This window comes from Pseudophryne corroboree, chromosome 5 (assembly GCF_028390025.1).
Source record: "Pseudophryne corroboree isolate aPseCor3 chromosome 5, aPseCor3.hap2, whole genome shotgun sequence".
Lineage (NCBI taxonomy): Eukaryota > Metazoa > Chordata > Amphibia > Anura > Myobatrachidae > Pseudophryne > Pseudophryne corroboree.
Genome location: NC_086448.1, coordinates 151,601,529 through 151,625,591, shown reverse-complemented (window position 1 = coordinate 151,625,591; position 24,063 = coordinate 151,601,529). Strand labels below are relative to the sequence as shown.

The 24,063-nt window shown below is 45.4% G+C and overlaps 1 protein-coding gene across 3 annotated transcripts in view; it reads right to left on the bottom strand.

Moving 5' to 3' along the window:
• The window catches only part of OXSR1 (oxidative stress responsive kinase 1), a 446,840-nt gene that overhangs the window by 272,725 nt on the left and 150,052 nt on the right, over positions 1-24,063 (bottom strand). The window contains exon 1 of one of the 3 annotated variants that reach the window (XM_063921824.1): positions 20,261-20,282. The exons of 1 other annotated variant lie outside the window; for it this stretch is intronic. Coding sequence is in view for 1 of the 2 variants with exons in the window: in XM_063921822.1 (XP_063777892.1) it covers positions 3,012-3,084 (73 nt within the window). In the remaining variant the exon portion in view is untranslated. Of the gene's footprint in view, positions 1-3,011; positions 3,349-20,260; positions 20,283-24,063 lie in introns of those variants that run through there. One more of the 3 variants, XM_063921822.1, reaches the window with a different exon arrangement.

The following is a 24,063-nucleotide window of genomic DNA, read 5'->3' as shown; positions in this document are numbered from 1 at the left end:
CTCCCAACTAATCAAACCCAGCCTGTGACATGTCAGTTAGGAGGAGATTGGCTGGCACTTTATCTCCATCCAAGGCTTAGTAAATAGACCCCACAATGCCTTGTCTACAATCTGAATGAGTATCATCAGCAGACTGACTTTCCCTCCAGAGAAAACATTACCAGGCTCAAAATGATAGTTACAACAAGCCACTATGAATCCTAATGGGCGGGTGGGGGAGTTGTTCTTCCAGGACTAAAGTAACAGACTACAGCAGGTAGGTCCAGAACAGTTGTGGAGTCCAGAGACTTCCCACAGGGGCAGAGAGAGATAGGTACAGTATGAATGAAATAAGGAGAGAGAATGAACTTCCTCTCGCTGAACAAGCAGCCTAATTGCTAACATGACATAGGGGTCAATTCTATTCGGCAACTAAAGAATAGCGCCGGGAATTAGCTCCCGACGCTATTCAATTCAGCTAAAGTTAAGTCGGCGATGTCCCGTTCTCGCCGACTTAACAGGTAGTTTTGTCGGGAGAACGGGCATTCTCCGACTTAACTACCCGGCGCGAGGCTGATTCCCGACAGAATCAGCCTCGCGCCGGCCGCGAGGCAGCACTTTTGTCGGGTTTATTCTCTCATCCCCCGGGGATGAGAGAAGAATTCCCGACAATTGCGGGCAACTAGTAGCAGAATTGAATAGCGTCGGGAGCTAATTCCCGGCGCTATTCTTTAGTTGCCGAATAGAATTGACCCCATAGAATACTTATCACTTCAGAGGCAGATGGTGTATGTGTTTTATATTTTAATAAATAACCATGCCAAATAATCCGTGTTCCTTAGGACAATAATGTTAATTGTACAATGATCGACAGGGTGACAATGATCGACAGGGTGAGGCCCTTCTTTAAACAAATATAATACCTTTAATAAGGCGATAGGGAATGTTTGTAAATGAATGAATGTCAGTCCACGGAGCTTAGATCACACTAAAAGGGAGGGTGAGGGGTGTGGAAGGGAGAGAAGCCAAGTTAAACGTGAGACAGGCAGGAACAGACGAGGGGCCTAGGATAAGAGGAGTGGAAAGACTGGTAACAGAAGGAAACGGGAATAAGGTGTGAGCGCTGCAAATGTGCAATCCATGGGGAATGGGAATTAGAGGCCACAAAGGACCGTTAGGAGAAATTAATGAGACTTTATAAATTCGGCAAATTACTCAAGAGACCATTTTTACAGAGAGAGCAGCCACCTTGTATGGTATCTCTTCTGTCTGACAACCTACAGCACCTGGGAGGATTAGAGGAATCTCCCATACATAACACTTCACTCCCACACACTACATAAAACAGGGTTTTATCATTTACCAAGTACAGAAAAATCTCAGACACACACATCTACTGCCATACATAACATTACATGTATTGGTCACCTGTAAGTCATGTGGATGGTCTGTTTCACCACTAACATACCGTACAACAGGCAAACTCCATTCTCCCATTTACACACAATGCAGCACCATAGACACTCAGACTGTGCCGTCACCAAAATGCACCCTATCATTACTGCAGCTATCGATGGTATCAGTTCTTACTTATATTAAATTAAAGGTATACTACTGATAATCTGGCACCCTCGGTTCTGGCACTGTGCCGGATAATCAGTTTTGCCAGATTATCGGTGGTATTGGCGATGGAGGTGTCAGAGGCATCCTGATCCCCCCTCCCCTGCAGCCTAGTTCTACCCAGCACGCCTCCCACAGTCTAACTCCAGCCCTGCAGCCCGGATAATCTATGACAGGCATGTCCAAACTGCGGCCCTCCACAGCTGTTGTGAAACTACATATCCCAGCATGCCCTGACACAGTTTTGCTGTCAGAGAATGCTAAAGCTGTGTCAGGGCATGCTGGGATGTATAGTTTCTCAACAGCTGGAGGGCCGCAGTTTGGACATGCCTGACCTATGGTCTACCTGTATCTCAACCCCTGTACAAAGATACCAACTTGCATATTGTGTGGCACTTGTCAATTCACATCATTGTGACTCACAGCATGCTACCATACCGCTTGTTTGTGCCATATATATACACACATACATACACAAGCACATATCCCAATTACATGAGCAAGCAAGCCCAAATCTAGTACCAACCTTACTCTATCCAATTCTGAAGATGCATCAAAATATGCAGTATGAAATCACCATTAAAGTTAATGTCATCCCTTACACAACTAAACCTTGCATATAACTTGTATTATGGCCTCACTGTGTAATCTCACACGTGACTCTACTCTGTCAACACAAAAGTTAAGACCAGAACTATGTCATAGCAAATACACCATGTGCCACAAGCAACTGTAGGCACCCTCATCTGTGCCAGCCTCACACCTGTGCCACACCTTTCCCCCACTGAGACAACTCTTAGCAGGTCCAGGTTGTTTGATCACACTGTATCATACATTACACATACATATATAGCTGCAGCTGTGACAGCACAGAACACACTGCCTGACACACCCCACTGTGTTACAGCCACACACAGGCCAGCAGCCTGCCACAACTGCCCTGTCTGACAACGTGCCTGTGCCGGATTATCTCTGTGGGGTGGAGGCAATGATGGGTTCTGCAGCACTATGTAAGAGCTCTATTATTTATATAGCGTACACATATGCTGCAGCGCTATACTGAGACTATTGCAGTTATTCGCATCAGTCCCTGCCTCAGTGGAGTTTACAATCTATAGTCCCAACACATGGACACACACACAGTAATCTTATATATTTCATTTTTGCCTGAATCCAATTAACCTACCAGTATGTTTTGGATTGGTGGGACCGATGCACCAGGAGGATACCCAAACAAACATGGAGAGAACATACAAACTCCACAGTGATCAGGCCTTGGTGGTAATGGAACACCAAATCCTATGTAAGACCTACAGATATTCAGCAGCAGCAGCGCTGGAAGCCAGTGATGAGCAGGCCATGCAGGACTTACACCACTCCCCACATCCTAGGGACCCACATCTGCTACTCACCGATCACCTCCTTCAGCTCATAGTCATCCCTGTTGATGGACCAAGGCAAGGAGCTGTGGTCAGGCTCTGCCATGACTCTTGCTGCCTCCGCAGAGGGTTATCTGGCGGCTGTCGGGTTCAGGGGCTATGGGTGTCTGTGGCTGCTGCGGGGAATAATCCACGTGTAGGCAGAGGCTCCACAACCAGATGTGGAGTGAAACCGGCGAGGGCAGTTCCCGGAGGAGGCCGATCTGTCTTCTCCCCCTCCCCAACGTCTCACTCTCACTTCTTCTCTAGCACTCACATTGCCAAACTTTGCCTTTCCTCTGCCCGGTATGCCGTGCCAAGGGCCGCGTGACGTCACAGCGCGACGCCGTCCCCGCCGCGACGCCATCTTGAGGGTGGCAGGTCCTGACAGATAGCAGCAATTTTGGGAGCACTGCTCCCTGCTGCTGGAACACAGACACACAGAACACTGGCTCACTGCTCAGTGATTTTCCGACGACCTATAGTTACACCTAATTACATGTATCCGTTACACAGGGGTCTATTTTCTCTAAGAAGACACTATTGTATTAATTGTATTGTTGTGCTTTATTGTAGCAGTGTTATCCCTTATTGTAATGTAGCAGTGTTAGCAGTATATGTTCTGCATGGAGCTGTTAGGGACAGTGCTGCTGTAAGCAGGACAGGCGCATGTGAGGTGGTCACAGTATGCTGCAGGCCTCACAGATCTCTATACTGTGGGGGTCATTCCGAGTTGTTCGTTCGTTATATTTTTCTCGCAACGGAGCGATTAGTCACTCATGCGCAATGTCCGCAGTGCGACTGCGCCAAGTAAATTTGCTATGCAGTTAGGTATTTTGCTCACGGCATTACGAGGTTTTTTCTTCGTTCTGGTGATCGTAATGTGATTGACAGGAAGTGGGTGTTTCTGGGCGGAAACTGGCCGTTTTATGGGTGTGTGCGAAAAAACGCTAACGTTTCTGGGAAAAACGCGGGAGTGGCTGGAGAAACGGAGGAGTGTCTGGCCGAACGCTGGGAGTGTTTGTGACGTCAAACCAGGAACGAAACTGACTGAACTGATCGCAGATGCCGAGTAAGTGTGGAGCTACTCAGAAACTGGTAAGAAATGTCTATTCGCTATTTTGCTAATCTTTCGTTCGCAATTTTGATAAGCTAACATTCACTCCCGGTAATGCATGCGCATTTTTGCCTTAATCGCTCCGTTGCGAAAAACGGCAACGAGCGAACAACTCGGAATGACCCCCTATGATTGGAACACCATGCAAGGGGACACGGTACACTAATTGGGGATCCCGTCACTTTACGAAGAAAACGACACCAAAAAAACAAAAAAAGAAACCTCGTGACGACCTTTTCACCTGTTGACCTACTACAGGTCGACCTAATGACCATGTCCACCTAGTTACCCTGTCGACCTAACGCCAACCGACCTTCCATGGTCAACCCAATGCTTGTTGACCTAAAGTGAGTCGACTCAATGACCCATACCTGTCTGTGGTGCCTGAGGACTATGAACGCATCATTTAAATAAAAAATAAAAAACTCATACATGCTCTGCACTCACCTAACTACATTCCAAATTGTATTCCATTTACATTTAGGAAATGTTGGTTCCAAAATATTGCAATCATTTTTCAAGTTGGTCAACCACATCAAACAGGGATATCCTACTGGTAATTTACCGCTGCTAATAGATGCAGTGGGGAATAGCCTATTAGCCTCAATCCTGGCGCACATATCCCCTGATGCTAGCATTTATCAGGGATTAGTGAGGCATAATCCCCAATAAGCAGCCCCAGGAGACCCATTTTTGCGGCAATAACGCATGGGTCTGTGAACTTATCCCGAATCCCATGTGTTATCCACCAGCACATGAGAATTTTTGTCCTAGAAAAAAACAGGCTTTAATAGGATAGCCAGATACTCACCCTCCGGCTAAAATCACGATATTAGCCCATTTTTTGCCAATGAAAAACTACCTGGGCTAATAGCACATGGCCTAAAGTCTTTTCTGCTGGCCACTCCTACACTGACTCACATAACCACTCACACAGATTTTATTGACAAACTATGGGCCTAATTCAGACCTGATCGTAGCAGCAAATTTGTTAGCAAATGGACAAAACCATGGGCTTAATTCAGACCCGGTTGCACGCAGACTTTTTTTGCAACTGCTGCGACCAGGTAGTCGCCGCCTACAGGGGAGGGGGTAATCGCTTTGCAGGGGTGCGATCGGCTGTGCAGTGAGCTGCACAAACAAAAGTTTGTGCAGTTTCTGCACAGCCCAGGACTTACTCAGCCGCTGCGACGATCCGGACCAGTGCTGACGTCAGGAATCCTCCTCCCGGACGGCTGGGCACGCCTGCTTTTTTCCAGACACTCCCTGGAAACGGTGTTGCCGCCCACGAATGCCTTCTGCCTGTCAATCTTCTTGCGACCGCCGGTGCAATCGCTTTCTTCGTTAGTTATGTCGCTACAATGCGATCCCTGCCGCCGACGCACCTGCGCTTTGCTGTTCATATGCATGCCCTGTTCATGCACGGCTGCTAAAAAAGGCAGCAAGCGATCGGGTCTGAATGACCCCCCATGTGCACTGCAGGGGTGGGGGGCAGATATAACGTGCAGAGAGAGTTAAGGGCCCCATACACTACAAGGATGTATCAGTTGGTGAAATCGTATATGATTTCCCTTGAACACTCCCGGGAGCTTCCTGGGAGTGTTTACATACGATTCCAAACGATTTGGTACAATTTGACTTTTTTGAGCATGGTATACATCGCATACGATATGTCAAGTGCCGACATATCGCATGCGATGTATAGCATGCATTCACAGGTACCATCAGATACATCTGATGGGCTGGATTAGGGTGCTTCAAACTTCTTACTATAGATCGCATGCGATATATCATGAGCACAAAAAGCACACTTTTTTCCGTACGATTCCATTTGATTACGACATATCACGAGTGCAGCACTAACGACCTGGAGGACCCGATCTGACGCTCATGGGGCAGCGTATTGGATCGGATCGTATACACACCAAAAATGCACGATTTCCCACGATATATCGCCCCAAATGACCGAATTGAGCTGAAATTGGACAAAATCGTTCTAGTGTATGGGGCCCTTTAGATCTGGGTGGAGTGTATTCAAACTGAAACTTTAATCGCAGTGTAAAAATAAAGCAGCCAGTACTTACCCTGTACAGAAACAGTATAACCCACCCAAATCTAACTCTCTTTGCACATGTGACATACTTGCAAAGCCCCCCCTCCCGCAGTGCACATGGTTTTGCCCATTTGCTAACAGATTTGCTGCTGTGATCAGATCTGAATTAGGCCTTATGTGTTTATCACGGGTTTAGGTCTGCTAGCTCAAAGTGGTCGCCACCTCCTCTCATCCTTAAGAACTGTCTTCTATGAGGCAGCGGACATTTTGGGAAGGACATTTTCAATAGTATCCCAGACGGAATACTGTAACATGCAAATGCTATGGCCCCGGCGCCCTATGCGATTACATGGGTCGCCTACCCCTAGAAACAGAACCAATGCTTAGAGCATTTTTATATCCACACCCAGACTTCTAGAAGTGACACTGTCTTCTGCTCAGAGGAATAGTTAAAACTGTTAAGGATAAGTGACTCTACTGACAATGCCATCACAATAGCAGTATAAAAAAGTTTATAATTATGAAAGAGGGATGGGGGCTGTGACACATGGAGCCAGCAAAACAAAACAAATATAATCTACCTAAATAAACAAATGATGGAAAGAACCATAGTTCAAGGGGGACATGTACTAAGCAGTGATAAAAGTGGAGAAGTGAGCCAGTGGAGAAGTTGCCCATGGCAACCAATCAGCTGCTCTGTATACTTTTATAGTATGCAAATTATAAATGTTACGTCAATGCTGGTTGGTTGCCATGTTAAATTCTCCACTGGCTCTCTTCTCAACTTTTATCACTGCTTAATACATGACCCCCTTGGTCCCATTTGGACCCTCCAAATGGCTCATTTTCCATATACTGTATCAGAAAAGGTGAAATAAATAAAAGTCAAGAAACTAGAGGCGAATGGTGGAACTACTCTGTACATGGCAAGACAGGCAGCGCAGGGGTCAGTATCCAGGCAGATGTAAGGGGAAGAAGTTTACAGACAAGATCAGAATCCAAGCTCCCTGCACTGTAAGGATCAGGAAGACAATCAGAATGAGCAAACATGGCTGATCTCCCTCTCCCGTTGTTCGATGCAGTGGGATCATGTGCAGAGCCGGCGCAAACCACTCAGCAAAGGGATGCAGTGCAGGGAGGCGCCAGAAATGGAGAGGCGCTCTCCCTGCTCTGCATTCCTGTACTGAGCTGATGTCCCCCTGCTGCTGCTGACAGGCAGCAGGGCCAGCGCCAGCAGCATGAAGCCTCCGAGTCCCCTCTCCCTTCCCTGTGTCAGTGCAGTGTGCTGACCTAAAAGGGGAAGAGCTACATGGAACTGGGGGGCGGAGCTACACGGGACCAGGCTGAACAGGAGGATGATCTACTCCAGCTTCAGCCTGCCAGACTTCATTAGGTAAGAGGATTGAAAGAGAGTGAGTGAGTGAAAGTGTGTGTGTATGTATGTATGTATGTATGTATGTGTATGTGTAATATATGTGTGACTGTGTATGTGTGTAATGTATGTACAGTATGTATGTGTGTGTGTGTGACTGTGCAGCATATTGTGCGTAAGCGTCACTGCTACAGGGGGCCTTGTGTGTGTAAGCGTCACTGGTAAAGGTGGCATTACATGTTTGTAAGCGTCACTGCCACAGGGGTTGTTGCGTGTGTAAGCATCACTGGTACAGGGGGCGTTGCGTGTTTGTAAGCGTCACTGCTACAGGGGGTGTTGGGTGTGTAAGCATCACTGCTACAGGGGGCCTTGCGTGTGTAGGCGTCACTGGTAAAGGGGGCATTGCATGTTTGTAAGCATCACTGCTACAGGGGGCGTTGCGTGTTTGTAAGCGTCACTGCTACAGGGGGTGTTGCGTGTGTAAGCGTCACTGGCACAGGGGGCATTGCGTGTTTGTAAGCGTCACTGCTACAGGGGGTGTTGCGTGTGTAAGCGTCACAGCTACACGGGGCCTTACATTTGTAAGCGTCACTGGTAAAGGGGGCGTTGCGTGTTTGTAAGCGTCACTGGTACAAGGGGCGTTACGCGTGTAAGTGTCACTGGTACAGGGGCGTTACGTGTGTAAGCGTCACTGGTACAGGGGGCGTTACGTGTGTATGCTGTGTTACGTGTGTAAGCGTAACTAATACAGGAGGCGTTTAGTGTGTAAATGTTACTGGTACTGGGATGTTACGTGTGTAAGCAACACTACTATAAGGGGCGTTATGTGTGTAAGCGTCACTGGTACAGGGGCCGTTACGCGTGTAAGCGTCACTGGTACAAGGGCGTTATGTGTGTATGCATCACTGGTACAGAGTGGCGTTATGTGTGTAGGCATTACGTCATTTGTAAAGTGGGTGTTACGTGTGTAAGAATCACTGGTACAGGGGGGCGTTACGTGTGTAAGCGTCACTGGTACAGGGGGCGTTACGTGTGTAAGCGTCACTGGTACAGGGGGTGTTGCGTGTGTAAGTGTCACTGGTACAGGGGGCGTTACGTGTGTAAGCGTCACTGGTACAGGGGGCATTATGTGTATACGTGTCACTGCTTTGTAAAGTATGGGAGGGCGCAAATTTATAGTTTGCAGGAGGGCACTGAACACCCTGATCATGTGATTTCACTGCACTGATTTCTCAGTAGCTCGTGGGTTGCCTAAGCAACCCAGCAGTAGTACAAAGAGGTGTGGATTGTGGTGGTGCATGTCTGTACCCGCCAATCCTGACACTTCTATAGTCTGGAGAAATACTAGTAGGCTAATTGGTTTTTCAACTAAATTGGTTTTCTAAGCTCCACTGATGTTGTGACTTGTGCTTGAATTTATAGATTTTCAGTTCTACTAAAGTAAGCGCTATATAAATAAATACTAATAATAATGGTAATTTAGTAATAAAAATATACAATTAAATGCTTGCTGGTCTTCAAGGTATCATGTCACATCAACGGACACAAGTGACCAGGCTTCCTTGCTCTTTAACTTTAGTTGCTCATTTCCCCTTAAGACTTTGTGCTCCCAGGTTTTGTGCCTGAGTCAGAGGTGATAATTGTATAGGAAGGCAGGGAACCAGGCTGGCATCAGTAATTGGTAAGCAGTAGGAGTCCGGATTCCTCAAGACTCGGTAGGGACAGAGTCAGCACAGCAGGCAAAAAACAAGGTCAAATCTCAGGCTATAGCAACGGGCCAGACAGGAAGCTAGCAAACACAATAGTATTGCACTTAGAGGTCATTGAATAGGTAAAATACAGGACAGGTAAGAAGAATCAGCACACCAGCAAATCCACACCAGAACCACAACTTCTTGCAGCATTTTCCTGTCTTCGTAAAATCACAGAAATTGAATCTTTCAGAAAGTTGCAGAAACATAAGTATAATTGGAGTAACACTCCGTCATGATCATGTCCTCCTCATTATTGAATGGGGAACAGAATACCTGTGAAGAAACACATGGGCATTTTTAGATGTAATGCAGGATATTTTATGCATGATGCTACATTGCATGGAAAAATTAATAACCCGGAAATCGCTAACTTCCAATCTGTCACAGATCTATCCCGTCCCTCTGCATGTTCTCTACTCCGGCTTGTTCATTGATTCCTTTACATGTATCAGATGGGTTGGGTTCGGGTGACCGGCATTTGGGATCCCGCGGTCACCATACCAACACCGAGATCCCAAGCTTTAGATTGCTGGCGGAGGAGGGGGCGCGAGTGCAACGAAGCCCCTTACAGGCTCACTGCACTCGCCACACAGCACCACAGGTTCTATTCCCACTCTATGGGTGTCGTGGACACCCACGAGTGGGAATAGTCCCTGTCAGTTGGCATGCTGACTGTCAGGTTGTTAATTGGTCGGGATCCCGGCATCTGTATAGTGACCGGCGGTCACCTAACTATATCCCTATCAGACATTTTGACTATCTTAAATAATTGCTGCTAAATTATGTAGGTGTAATTTTATTTTTTTTCATTTATGTTTGCCCTATTAGTGCTTGAATGATCTATATCTCCTCAGGGGTCTTCTCTGCATATAATATCATAAGGCATATTTTGTAAGGCGTTCTTATCAGGGCCATTTTAACATATAGGAACACTGGGCAGCTGCCCAGGGCCCCACAGTTCTAGGAGTCTTCGAGCAGGGGTGTGCTGGGCCAGGTAAAATCTGCTCCCAAGGCTAGTGCTTCAGGAGTTTTTTGGGAGGCTAGTAGGGAATGCTGCCCGGCCACTCTGAAGCTATCCACCAATCAGAGTGCTAGTAGCCATTCACTGTATGGAAGCATGTGGAGAGTCAGTACAGGACCAAGAATTAATTTATTTTTTATTCTCCTGAATGGGTGAGTAGGGGCCCCAGTGTATTGCTTTACCCAGGGCCTACAATGCTGTTAAGACAGCCTTGGTTCTTATCATGGGATTTAAAATGTCAACAGTATTACTGTATATGCATAACACATCTGGTTTTGCAATTAATATTATAGCTGTTTTAAATACCACAGTTTTGAAAAGATGCCTCTTTGTAAATACTGTATACCAGGCATGTCCAAACTGCGGAACAGCTGGAGGGCCACAGTTTGGACATGCCTGCTGTATATAGTAACAGGAGTCAATCCAATTAGCTGCGAAGGGTGCAAAGTGCCGTTGCCACCCGATCTCGCACCCTTCGTAGTCTCTATTCTGCCTGAAATTGCTCGCTACCCTATGGGGTAACGAGCACTTTTGAGCGAGTTTGGGCTGCCGTAAAGTGTGGCCGCTGCCGCAATGATTCACTCCAGCAATATCATCGCGGCTAATTGGATTGACCCCACAGAATTGATTAAATAGATTTTTATTAAAGTTTACAGAGATTATACAAATTGGGGGCTGATTCAGAGGTGGATGCTACAATATGTACATACTACAGGAATCGTCTTGTGTAAAACCACACCTCCTGCCAGCTTCTCTGATCCATTGCTGTCAGACACAGCATCGGATCAACTCCATGACCTTCAGATATCTGAGTAACCCTCAGAATACTCTGGATGTCTGGGTAAATCATGCTGCCGGGGCCAGTGAAGCTGCGTCCAGGGATGCAGCTACTGGCTTTGGCGCAGCAAGAGAACAGGGCCGACGCCCAACACACTCTCATGTCAATCATACTGCGGTTTCTGTGGAACTGCACACGGCATCCCGGTCTCAGATCTGCAGTTGCAGTTTCTGTGCATGCAGGGGTCTAAAAAAAATTGATGTTTAGCGTAAACATCAAGATCGCGTCCACCTATGAATCAGCCCCTCATTACAAAATATAAGATCACGTCCACCTATGAATCAGCCCCTCATTACAAAATATAAGATCGCGTCCACCTATGAATCAGCCCTTCATTACAAAATATAAGATCGCGTCCACCTATGAATCAGCCCCTCATTACAAAATATAAGATCACGTCCACCTATGAATCAGCCCCTCATTACAAAATATAAGATCGCGTCCACCTATGAATCAGCCCCTCATTACAAAATATAAGATCGCGTCCACCTATGAATCAGCCCTTCATTACAAAATATAAGATCGCGTCCACCTATGAATCAGCCCCTCATTACAAAGTATAAGATCGCGTCCACCTATGAATCAGCCCCTCATTACAAAATATAAGATCACGTCCACCTATGAATCAGCCCCTCATTACAAAATATAAGATCGCGTCCACCTATGAATCAGCCCCTCATTACAAAATATAAGATCACGTCCACCTATGAATCAGCCCCTCATTACAAAATATAAGATCGCGTCCACCTATGAATCAGCCCCTCATTACAAAGTATAAGATCGCGTCCACCTATGAATCAGCCCCTCATTACAAAATATAAGATCGCGTCCACCTATGAATCAGCCCTTCATTACAAAATATAAGATCGCGTCCACCTATGAATCAGCCCCTCATTACAAAATATAAGATCGCGTCCACCTATGAATCAGCCCCTCATTACAAAATATAAGATCGCGTCCACCTATGAATCAGCCCTTCATTACAAAATATATGATCGCGTCCACCTATGAATCAGCCCCTCATTACAAAATATAAGATCGAGTCCACCTATGAATCAGCCCCTCATTACAAAATATAAGATCGCGTCCACCTATGAATCAGCCCCTCATTACAAAATATAAGATCGCGTCCACCTATGAATCAGCCCCTCATTACAAAGTATAAGATCGCGTCCACCTATGAATCAGCCCCTCATTACAAAATATAAGATCGCGTCCACCTATGAATCAGCCCTTCATTACAAAATATAAGATCGCGTCCACCTATGAATCAGCCCCTCATTACAAAATATAAGATCGCGTCCACCTATGAATCAGCCCCTCATTACAAAATATAAGATCGCGTCCACCTATGAATCAGCCCTTCATTACAAAATATATGATCGCGTCCACCTATGAATCAGCCCCTCATTACAAAATATAAGATCGAGTCCACCTATGAATCAGCCCCTCATTACAAAATATAAGATCGCGTCCACCTATGAATCAGCCCCTCATTACAAAATATAAGATCGCGTCCACCTATGAATCAGCCCCTCATTACAAAGTATAAGATCGCGTCCACCTATGAATCAGCCCCTCATTACAAAATATAAGATCGCGTCCACCTATGAATCAGCCCTTCATTACAAAATATAAGATCGCGTCCACCTATGAATCAGCCCCTCATTACAAAATATAAGATCGCGTCCACCTATGAATCAGCCCCTCATTACAAAATATAAGATCGCGTCCACCTATGAATCAGCCCTTCATTACAAAATATATGATCGCGTCCACCTATGAATCAGCCCCTCATTACAAAATATAAGATCGAGTCCACCTATGAATCAGCCACTCATTATAAAATATAAGATCGCGTCCACCTATGAATCAGCCCCTCATTACAAAATATAAATAGTAAACATAATAATGAAATAAAATGAGGAAAATTATCAACTATTTTTACCTTAACTCAGCAGTTGAAGAGTTAATGTTCCTGGAGTACTGTGAATTATAAAATTAATAATACAGCAGCTTCTACTCTAGTTTAAGAAGCATATTTTTGCATAATTTTTATAGGAAAACAATTCCTTTGGCTTCAGCTGATACCACCTCCTGGCTCTGGAATAGGAGATAGCCAGAGATAGATAGAGCTGACGGACAAAAGTTGTAATTTGCACCTTATTTATTCGGCTATAATTATAATAACGTGGATCATTTGAATAATTGTAAGGTGAAGGACGTGTCTAATTACATCATTGATAGCGATGATTGACACTTCTGAAGTTCAGTTTGTAGAATAATTTATTTTTAAGCCAGTTGTTAGATTTTCGACAAATTGATTCCTAAATCTATCATTCATATTTACAACAAAAAAAGGAAGAAAAAAAGGGAATTGAAAAGGTTTTGTGTGTAAAACAAAAGTCACTTATAATGTAAATAAGTTAAAATGTTATTGTTTTACCATTCTTAAGACGATTTCCTGATTTCAATAGGTAATATTAAATAACTAATAATAACTAATTTTGGATCATCTAAAAACCAATTATCTATGCTAATTGGTAAAATCACCATAAAGATTTTATACTATGCGGTACTTTTTCTTCATATGTCCATCGTTGGAAGCCATTCCTTGGTGCATTGAAGTCATGTACTGTGAGAAGATATTCACACTAGTGACCACAATTAGTTGAAAGTGAACCTCTCAACAGACTAGGGAAGTATTTTGTGACATTTAATCACATCTAATCCCATACGGTACACCCACCAGTGGAGCGCTGAAATATTCCCCATGTGCATAAATAATTTTAAATAACACTTTTTTGTTGATTCCACTATACAGTCATTCTTTTATTAGAAAACATCTAATTTTTGTATCACAAATGTTTCAAAGTCTCCTTTATTACCAAAATCCCACTGAGTTCCAAACTGTTGTTTTACTACTGTAAGGAACCTATTTATTTGAACAGAATATATGCCCCATTTATCAATGAGACATAATAATCCCTTCAGCACTCGCTAAAGGGTCATGAGCCTTATTCAGGTTTGTTAGCAAACCAAAAAAGTTAGCAGTGTGGAAAAACCATGTTGCACTGCAGGTGGATTCAGATGTAACATGTGCAGAGAGATGTAAATTTGGGTGGAGTGTGTTCAAACTGAAATCTAAACTGCAGTGTAAAATTAAGCAGCCAGTATTTATCATGCACAGAAACAAAATAACCCACCCAAATCTAACTCTCTGCAAATGTTATATCTGCCCCACCTGCAGTGCGGCATGGTTTTGCCCACTTGCTATCTTTATGGTTTGCTAACAAACCTGAATAGCTCCCAATGTCCTTCTTTCAGTATTTAAACTAAGTTTACCGTTGTTTGCCCGTGTACCGCTCTTGGGGCCTAATTCAGAGTTGATCGCACCAGCAAATTTGTTAGCGTTAGTGATGTGCACCGGACATTTTTCGGGTTTTGTGTTTTGGTTTTGGATTCGGTTCCGCGGCCGTGTTTTGGATTCGGACGCGTTTTGGCAAAACCTCCCTGAAATTTTTTTGTCGGATTCGGGTGTGTTTTGGATTCGGGTGTTTTTTTCAAAAAACCCTAAAAAACAGCTTAAATCAAAGAATTTGGGGGTCATTTTGATCCCATAGTATTATTAACCTCAATAACCATAATTTCCACTCATTTCCAGTCTATTCTGAACACCTCACACCTCACAATATTATTTTTAGTCCTAAAATTTGCACCGAGGTCGCTGGATGGCTAAGCTAAGCGACACAAGTGGCCGACACAAACACCTGGCCCATCTAGGAGTGGCACTGCAGTGTCAGGCAGGATGGCACTTCAAAAAAATAGTCCCCAAACAGCACATGATGCAAAGAAAAAAAGAGGCGCACCAAGGTCGCTGTGTGACTAAGCTAAGCGACACAAGTGGCCGACACAAACACCTGGCCCATCTAGGAGTGGCACTGCAGTGTCAGACAGGATGGCACTTCAAAAAAATTGTCCCCAAACAGCACATGATGCAAAGAAAAAAAGAGGCGCACCAAGGTCGCTGTGTGACTAAGCTAAGCGACACAAGTGGCCGACACAAACACCTGGCCCATCTAGGAGTGGCACTGCAGTGTCAGACAGGATGGCACTTCAAAAAAATTGTCCCCAAACAGCACATGATGCAAAGAAAAAAAGAGGCGCACCAAGGTCGCTGTGTGACTAAGCTAAGCGACATAAGTGGCCGACACAAACACCTGGCCCATCTAGGAGTGGCACTGCAGTGTCAGACAGGATGGCACTTCAAAAAAATTGTCCCCAAGCAGCACATGATGCAAAGAAAAAAAGAGGCGCACCAAGGTCGCTGTGTGACTAAGCTAAGCGACACAAGTGGCCGACACAAACACCTGGCCCATCTAGGAGTGGCACTGCAGTGTCAGACAGGATGGCACTTCAAAAAAATTGTCCCCAAACAGCACATGATGCAAAGAAAAAAAGAGGCGCACCAAGGTTGCTGTGTGACTAAGCTAAGCAACACAAGTGGCCGACACAAACACCTGGCCCATCTAGGAGTGGCACTGCAGTGTCAGACAGGATGGCACTTCAAAAAAATTGTCCCCAAACAGCACATGATGCAAAGAAAAAAAGAGGCGCACCAAGGTCGCTGTGTGACTAAGCTAAGCGACACAAGTGGCCGACACAAACACCTGGCCCATCTAGGAGTGGCACTGCAGTGTCAGACAGGATGGCACTTCAAAAAAATTTTCCCCAAACAGCACATGATGCAAAGAAAAAAAGAGGCGCACCAAGGTCGCTGTGTGACTAAGCTAAGCAACACAAGTGGCCGACACAAACACCTGGCCCATCTAGGAGTGGCACTGCAGTGTCAGACAGGATGGCACTTCAAAAAAATTGTCCCCAAACAGCACATGATGCAAAGAAAAAAAGAGGCGCACCAAGGTCGCTGTGTGACTAAGCTAAGCGACACAAGTGGCCGACACAAACACCTGGCCCATCTAGGAGTGGCAATGCAGTGTCAGACAGGATGGCACTTCAAAAAAATTGTCCCCAAGCAGCACATGATGCAAAGAAAAAAAGAGGCGCACCAAGGTCGCTGTGTGACTAAGCTAAGCGACACAAGTGGCCGACACAAACACCTGGCCCATCTAGGAGTGGCACTGCAGTGTCAGACAGGATGGCACTTCAAAAAAATTGTCCCCAAACAGCACATGATGCAAAGAAAAAAAGAGGCGCACCAAGGTCGCTGTGTGACTAAGCTAAGCGACACAAGTGGCCGACACAAACACCTGGCCCTTCTAGGAGTGGCACTGCAGTGTCAGACAGGATGGCACTTCAAAAAAATTGTCCCCAAACAGCACATGATGCAAAGAAAAAAAGAGGCGCACCAAGGTCGCTGTGTGACTAAGCTAAGCGACACAAGTGGCCGACACAAACACCTGGCCCATCTAGGAGTGGCACTGCAGTGTCAGACAGGATGGCACTTCAAAAAAATTGTCCCCAAACAGCACATGATGCAAAGCAAAAAAGAGGCGCACCACAGGTATAGAATGTAGATGGATAGTATACTTAATGACGACACAGAGGTAGGTACAGCAGTGGCCTTCCATACCGTACTGCTATATATAGTATACTGGTGGTCACTGTGTCAGCAAACTGCAAAACTAAAATGCACCACAGGTATAGAATGTAGATGGATAGTATACTTAATGATGACACAGAGGTGGGTACAGCAGTGGCCTTCCGTACCGTACTGCTATATATAGTATACTGGTGGTCACTGTGTCAGCAAACTGCAAAACTAAAATGCACCACAGGTATAGAATGTAGATGGATAGTATACTTAATGACGACACAGAGGTAGGTACAGCAGTGGCCTTCCGTACCGTACTGCTATATATAGTATACTGGTGGTCACTGTGTCAGCAAACTGCAAAACTAAAATGCACCACAGGTATAGAATGTAGATGGATAGTATACTTAATGACGACACAGAGGTGGGTACAGCAGTGGCCTTCCGTACCGTACTGCTATATATAGTATACTGGTGGTCACTGTGTCAGCAAACTGCAAAACTAAAATGCACCACAGGTATAGAATGTAGATGGATAGTATACTTAATGACGACACAGAGGTAGGTACAGCAGTGGCCTTCCGTACCGTACTGCTATATATAGTATACTGGTGGTCACTGTGTCAGCAAACTGCAAAACTAAAATGCACCACAGGTATAGAATGTAGATGGATAGTATACTTAATGACGACACAGAGGTAGGTACAGCAGTGGCCTTCCATACCGTACTGCTATATATAGTATACTGGTGGTCACTGTGTCAGCAAACTGCACAAATGAAATGCACCACAGGTATAGAATCTAGATGGATAGTATACTTAATGACGACACAGAGGTAGGTACAGCAGTGGCCTACTGTACCGTAATGCTATATATTATATACTGGTGGTCACTGGTCAGCAAAACTCTGCACTGTACTCCTCCTATATAATATTATACTGGTGGTCCCCAGTCCCCACAATAAAGCAGCACACTGAGCACAGATATGGAGTGTTTTTCAGGCAGACAACGTATACTGGTGGTCACTGTCAGCAAAACTCTGCACTGTACTCCTGCTATATAATACAGCTGCTCCCCAGTCCCCACAATTAAGCAGTGTGAGCACAGATATATGCAGCACACTGAGCACAGAGACGGAGCGTTTTTTTCAGGCAGAGAACGGATAACTGGTGGTCACTGATCAGCAAAACTCTGCACTGTACTCCTCCTATATTATACAGCTGCTCCCCAGCCCTCCCCACAATTAAGCAATAATGCACAATCAAGTTCAACAATAACGGAGAGGACGCCAGCCACGTCCTCTCCCTAACATTTCCAATGCACGAGTGAAAATGGCGGCGACGCGCGGCTGCTTATATAGAATCCGAATCTCGCGAGAATCCGACAGCGGGATGATGACGTTCGGGCGCGCTCGGGTTAACCGAGCCATACGGGAGAATCCGAGTATGGCTCGGACCCGTGTAAAAAGGGTGAAGTTCGGGGGGGTTCGGTTCTCGAGAAACCGAACCCGCTCATCACTAGTTAGCGTTAGCAGTTGGGCAAAACCATGTGCACTGCAGGGGGGCAGATATAACATGTGCAGAGAGAGTTAGATTTGGGTGTGGTGTGTTCAAACTGAAATCTAAATTGCAGTGTAAAAATAAAGCAGCCAGTATTTACCATGCACAGAAACAAAATAACCCACCCAAATGTAACTCTCTCTGCAAATGTTATATCTGCCACACCTGCAGTGCACATGGGCCCTCATTCCGAGTTGTTCGCTCGCAAACTGCTTTTAGCAGCTTTGCACACGCTAAGCCGCCGCCTACTGGGAGTGAATCTTAGCATAGTAGATTTGTGAACGAAAGATTAGCAGAATTGCGAATAGACACTTAGCAGTTTCTGAGTAGCTCGAGACTTACTCTGCCACTGCGATCAGTTCAGTCAGTTTCGTTCCTGGTTTGACGTCACAAACACACCCAGCATTCACCCAGACACTCCCCCGTTTCTTCAGACACTCCCAGAAACGGCAGCGTTTTTTCGCACACACCCATAAAATGGCCAGTTTCCGCCCAGAAACACCCACTTCCTGTCAATCACACTACGATCACCAGAACGAAGAAAAAACCTTGTAATGCCGTGAGTAAAATACCTAACTTAATAGCAAATTTACTTGGCGCAGTCGCACTGCGGACATTGCGCATGCGCATTAGCGACTAATCGCTCCATTGCGAAAAAAAATAACGAGCTATCAACTCGGAATGACCACCATGGTTTTGCCCAACTGCTAACAAATTTGCTGCTGCTGTGATCAACTCTGAATTCCCCCCTCAAATAGAAAAAAAAAGAAAAGAAAGCCCGGCGCTAATTAGACATTATATATTAAAATTAAGTTTTCAAATAAATTGCTTAATGTGTAGCAAAGATATCAGGACCTTCCAGTGGCAGGGATTATGTCCCGTTTGTTAGTCCAACCAAAAAAAACTGGCACAAAAGTAACAATTTACCCTAAACAGAATGTTACTTCAATTGTGTCTGTTTCATAATATTGGGTTAATGACATTTGCAAGATTTTACCACACAGATAATATGTTTGATGACACTGGGTCATGCACTGTTTGACAACAATTTGCCATGTAACATGCTTCCGCTTTGAAGGGCAACTGCATTTAATAAGTAAGTTAGTTATTATATTAGCATGTGAGCAAGACCTTGTCAGTGTACTGTATACCCTTCAGCAACAGAAAGATTTGCATGTGCCAGAAACAGTGGAAGCAAGAAATCAGAGTAAACTCTGATGGGTCTCTCATATTCTAGCAATAGCCTGTCAATATCCATTTTAATTGAACATGCTGGTCAGGGCTACAAGACATCTTGCGAAAGTCAGTGCTAGAGAACAGTCACTGCCTAGTGCCTACACTGCAGCCCTTCTTTGGTGTACACTGGTGCCAGAAAAGTTTTTGTTGAAGTTGTCATTTGTGGGGGGAAAAACAGAAAAAAGATTTGATTTTTTTTTTACAACTTGTGTGTGTTCAGTGAAGCTCAGTAGGTGCCGTGTCACTGCATTAATAAATGTGAGCACTGTGATTTCACTGTGTGAAGTTGTCATTTGTGGAAAAAAACAGAAAAAAGTTGATGGTTTCTTTTGTACAATTTGTGCATGTTCAATAAAGCACAGTAGGTGCCGTGCCACTGCATTAATAAATATAAGCACTGTGAGTCCGTAGTGTGATGTTGTCATTTTTGTAAAAATAAATAAATAATAAAAAAAAAATATATATATATATATATATATATATATATACCCAAAATCTGCCCCGGCACTCCTCCTGTTAACTGGCTGAGGTGCCCTTCCTTGTGGACATGCTGGTCCACCCACATGTAGCAGAGAAAAAACAGGTGGCACTCACAGACTTGAAACACTGTGAAACGAACTTCACTCCGTGAAGTGTTTATTGAAAATGACAGGTGACGTTTCGGGGACGCATCCCCTTCCTCAGACAAAGTGCAAGTGCAAATCAATTGTATATATAGCATACATAAAAGCCCACTTACCCCACAATCACGACTCCCAGCTGCGTGGACCACGGAGTGCCCAGTCGTCGCACGTCCCGCACTTCCGGTCGCGGCCCACCGCCCGGCCGGAAGTGACGTAATCACGCCGGCTGGTTCCCCCGGCAACGCGCTGGGAGCCCTGTAACAAAACATAACAACAATTTAACATTAGTGACACCATAACAAATCATCATGCCGGCACACAAATCACTATCACGCTCCACAAGAGCTGGAGTGTGCCTATTCCAAATCATCAAAACCCATGTGCAATAATAACTTACTATTAAGTGTTTTTTTTAAAAAAGCATTGGAGATTAAAAAACCTGTGTATAGTCCCTTACCCTGGAGTCGGCGTCAGTGTAATAATAATGGCATTTAAGCCATCTCACATATGCATAGAATGCATTTTATATTTTAAAGTGCATGAAGACCCCCCGGATCTGGGGTTAGAAGGCAATTCCGCTGTGGGACTGCTTACTGAATAAGCAGATTTGTACCCACCTCGTGGAACCTGATCCCTTGACACCTAGACTATGCTGGTGGTTATAGACCCTGTCCCGGTGATTCGTTCACCAGTGAGCTGGTTGTTATATACTGTTCAATCTCTATCGTATATTTATAAAAAATTAATGAGGCCAAGGGACTCGTTTAGCCCCCTGGGGGTCAGGCAGTCGAGGCGAAAAATCCACCTGGATTCCAGTTGGAGTAATTTCTTCCCCCTATCACCCCCCCGTGTAGCTGCCGGTACATGGTCAATGGCCCTGTATCTTAAACTGGCCAGGCTGTGTTGGTGTGTGGCGAAATGACGTGCCACTGGCTGCTCGCTGGTCCCCGAGATGAGGGCCGCCCGAATGGCCGACCTGTGTTGGGTTAATCTGGTTTTCAATTGGCATTCGGTTTTGCCCACGTAGTAGAGCCCGCAGGGGCATACTATCACGTAGACTACGTACCGTGATGTACAGGTGAGTGGCCATCTGATTTTTAGCCGTTGGCCCGTGTGGGGGTGTGGGAAAGTCTCCCCCACTAGGAAGAAAGAACAGGTAGTACATCCAAGGCATTTAAAGCAGCCATTCTTTTTGCTTAAGAAATGCCTGGATGTGTTCTTGGCATCAAAGTTTGTGATGTCGGTTTTAACCACCAAGTCTTTCAAGTTCCTACCCTTGGAATAACTCGGCATGAGTTTACTGTTATGGAAACACTTCAAGTCAGGGTCTGAAGTGACCATCTGCCATAACCCTTTGACTTGCTTCACTAGGGTGGGACTGTTCGAATTGTATTCAGTCACCCAAGGTATGGTGTCCTTAGGAAGGACTTTGGACTGATGTTTAGATTAGAGATGAGCGCCTGAAATTTTTCGGGTTTTGTGTTTTGGTTTTGGATTCGGTTCCGCGGCCGTGTTTTGGGTTCGAACGCGTTTTGGCAAAACCTCACCGAATTATTTTTGTCGGATTCGGGTGTGTTTTGGATTCGGGTGTTTTTTTCCAAAAACACTAAAAAACAGCTTAAATCATAGAATTTGGGGGTCATTTTGATCCCAAAGTATTATTAACCTCAAAAACCATAATTTACACTCATTTTCAGTCTATTCTGAATACCTCACACCTCACAATATTATTTTTAGTCCTAAAATTTGCACCGAGGTCGCTGTGTGAGTAAGATAAGCGACCCTAGTGGCCGACACAAACACCGGGCCCATCTAGGAGTGGCACTGCAGTGTCACGCAGGATGTCCCTTCCAAAAAACCCTCCCCAAACAGCACATGACGCAAAGAAAAAAAGAGGCGCAATGAGGTAGCTGTGTGAGTAAGATTAGCGACCCTAGTGGCCGACACAAACACCGGGCCCATCTAGGAGTGGCACTGCAGTGTCACGCAGGATGGCCCTTCCAAAAAACCCTCCCCAAACAGCACATGACGCAAAGAAAAAAAGAGGCGCAATGAGGTAGCTGACTGTGTGAGTAAGATTAGCGACCCTAGTGGCCGACACAAACACCGGGCACATCTAGGAGTGGCACTGCAGTGTCACGCAGGATGTCCCTTCCAAAAAACCCTCCCCAAACAGCACATGACGCAAAGAAAAAAAGAGGCGCAATGAGGTAGCTGTGTGAGTAAGATTAGCGACCCTAGTGGCCGACACAAACACCGGGCCCATCTAGGAGTGGCACTGCAGTGTCACGCAGGATGTCCCTTCCAAAAAACCCTCCCCAATCAGCACATGATGCAAAGAAAAAGAAAAGAAAAAAGAGGTGCAAGATGGAATTATCCTTGGGCCCTCCCACCCACCCTTATGTTGTATAAACAAAACAGGACATGCACACTTTAACCAACCCATCATTTCAGTGACAGGGTCTGCCACACGACTGTGACTGATATGACGGGTTGGTTTGGACCCCCCCCAAAAAAGAAGCAATTAATCTCTCCTTGCACAAACTGGCTCTACAGAGGCAAGATGTCCACCTCATCTTCACCCTCCGATATATCACCGTGTACATCCCCCTCCTCACAGATTATCAATTCGTCCCCACTGGAATCCACCATCTCAGCTCCCTGTGTACTTTGTGGAGGCAATTGCTGCTGGTCAATGTCTCCGCGGAGGAATTGATTATAATTCATTTTAATGAACATCATCTTCTCCACATTTTCTGGATGTAACCTCGTACGCCGATTGCTGACAAGGTGAGCGGCGGCACTAAACACTCTTTCGGAGTACACACTTGTGGGAGGGCAACTTAGGTAGAATAAAGCCAGTTTGTGCAAGGGCCTCCAAATTGCCTCTTTTTCCTGCCAGTATAAGTACGGACTGTGTGACGTGCCTACTTGGATGCGGTCACTCATATAATCCTCCACCATTCTATCAATGTTGAGAGAATCATATGCAGTGACAGTAGACGACATGTCCGTAATCGTTGTCAGGTCCTTCAGTCCGGACCAGATGTCAGCATCAGCAGTCGCTCCAGACTGCCCTGCATCACCGCCAGCGGGTGGGCTCGGAATTCTGAGCCTTTTCCTCGCACCCCCAGTTGCGGGAGAATGTGAAGGAGGAGATGTTGACAGGTTGCGTTCCGCTTGACTTGACAATTTTGTCACCAGCAGGTCTTTCAACCCCAGCAGACCTGTGTCTGCCGGAAAGAGAGATCCAAGGTAGGCTTTAAATCTAGGATCGAGCACGGTGGCCAAAATGTAGTGCTCTGATTTCAACAGATTGACCACCCGTGAATCCTTGTTAAGCGAATTAAGGGCTGCATCCACAAGTCCCACATGCCTAGCGGAATCGCTCCGTGTTAGCTCCTTCTTCAATGCCTCCAGCTTCTTCTGCAAAAGCCTGATGAGGGGAATGACCTGACTCAGGCTGGCAGTGTCTGAACTGACTTCACGTGTGGCAAGTTCAAAGGGCATCAGAACCTTGCACAACGTTGAAATCATTCTCCACTGCACTTGAGACAGGTGCATTCCATCTCCTATATCGTGCTCAATTGTATAGGCTTGAATGGCCTTTTGCTGCTCCTCCAACCTCTGAAGCATATAGAGGGTTGAATTCCACCTCGTTACCACTTCTTGCTTCAGATGATGGCAGGGCAGGTTCAGTAGTTTTTGGTGGTGCTCCAGTCTTCTGTACGTGGTGCCTGTACGCCGAAAGTGTCCCGCAATTTTTCTGGCCACCGACAGCATCTCTTGCACGCCCCTGTCGTTTTTTAAAAAATTCTGCACCACCAAATTCAAGGTATGTGCAAAACATGGGACGTGCTGGAATTTGCCCATATTTAATGCACACACAATATTGCTGGCGTTGTCCGATGCCACAAAT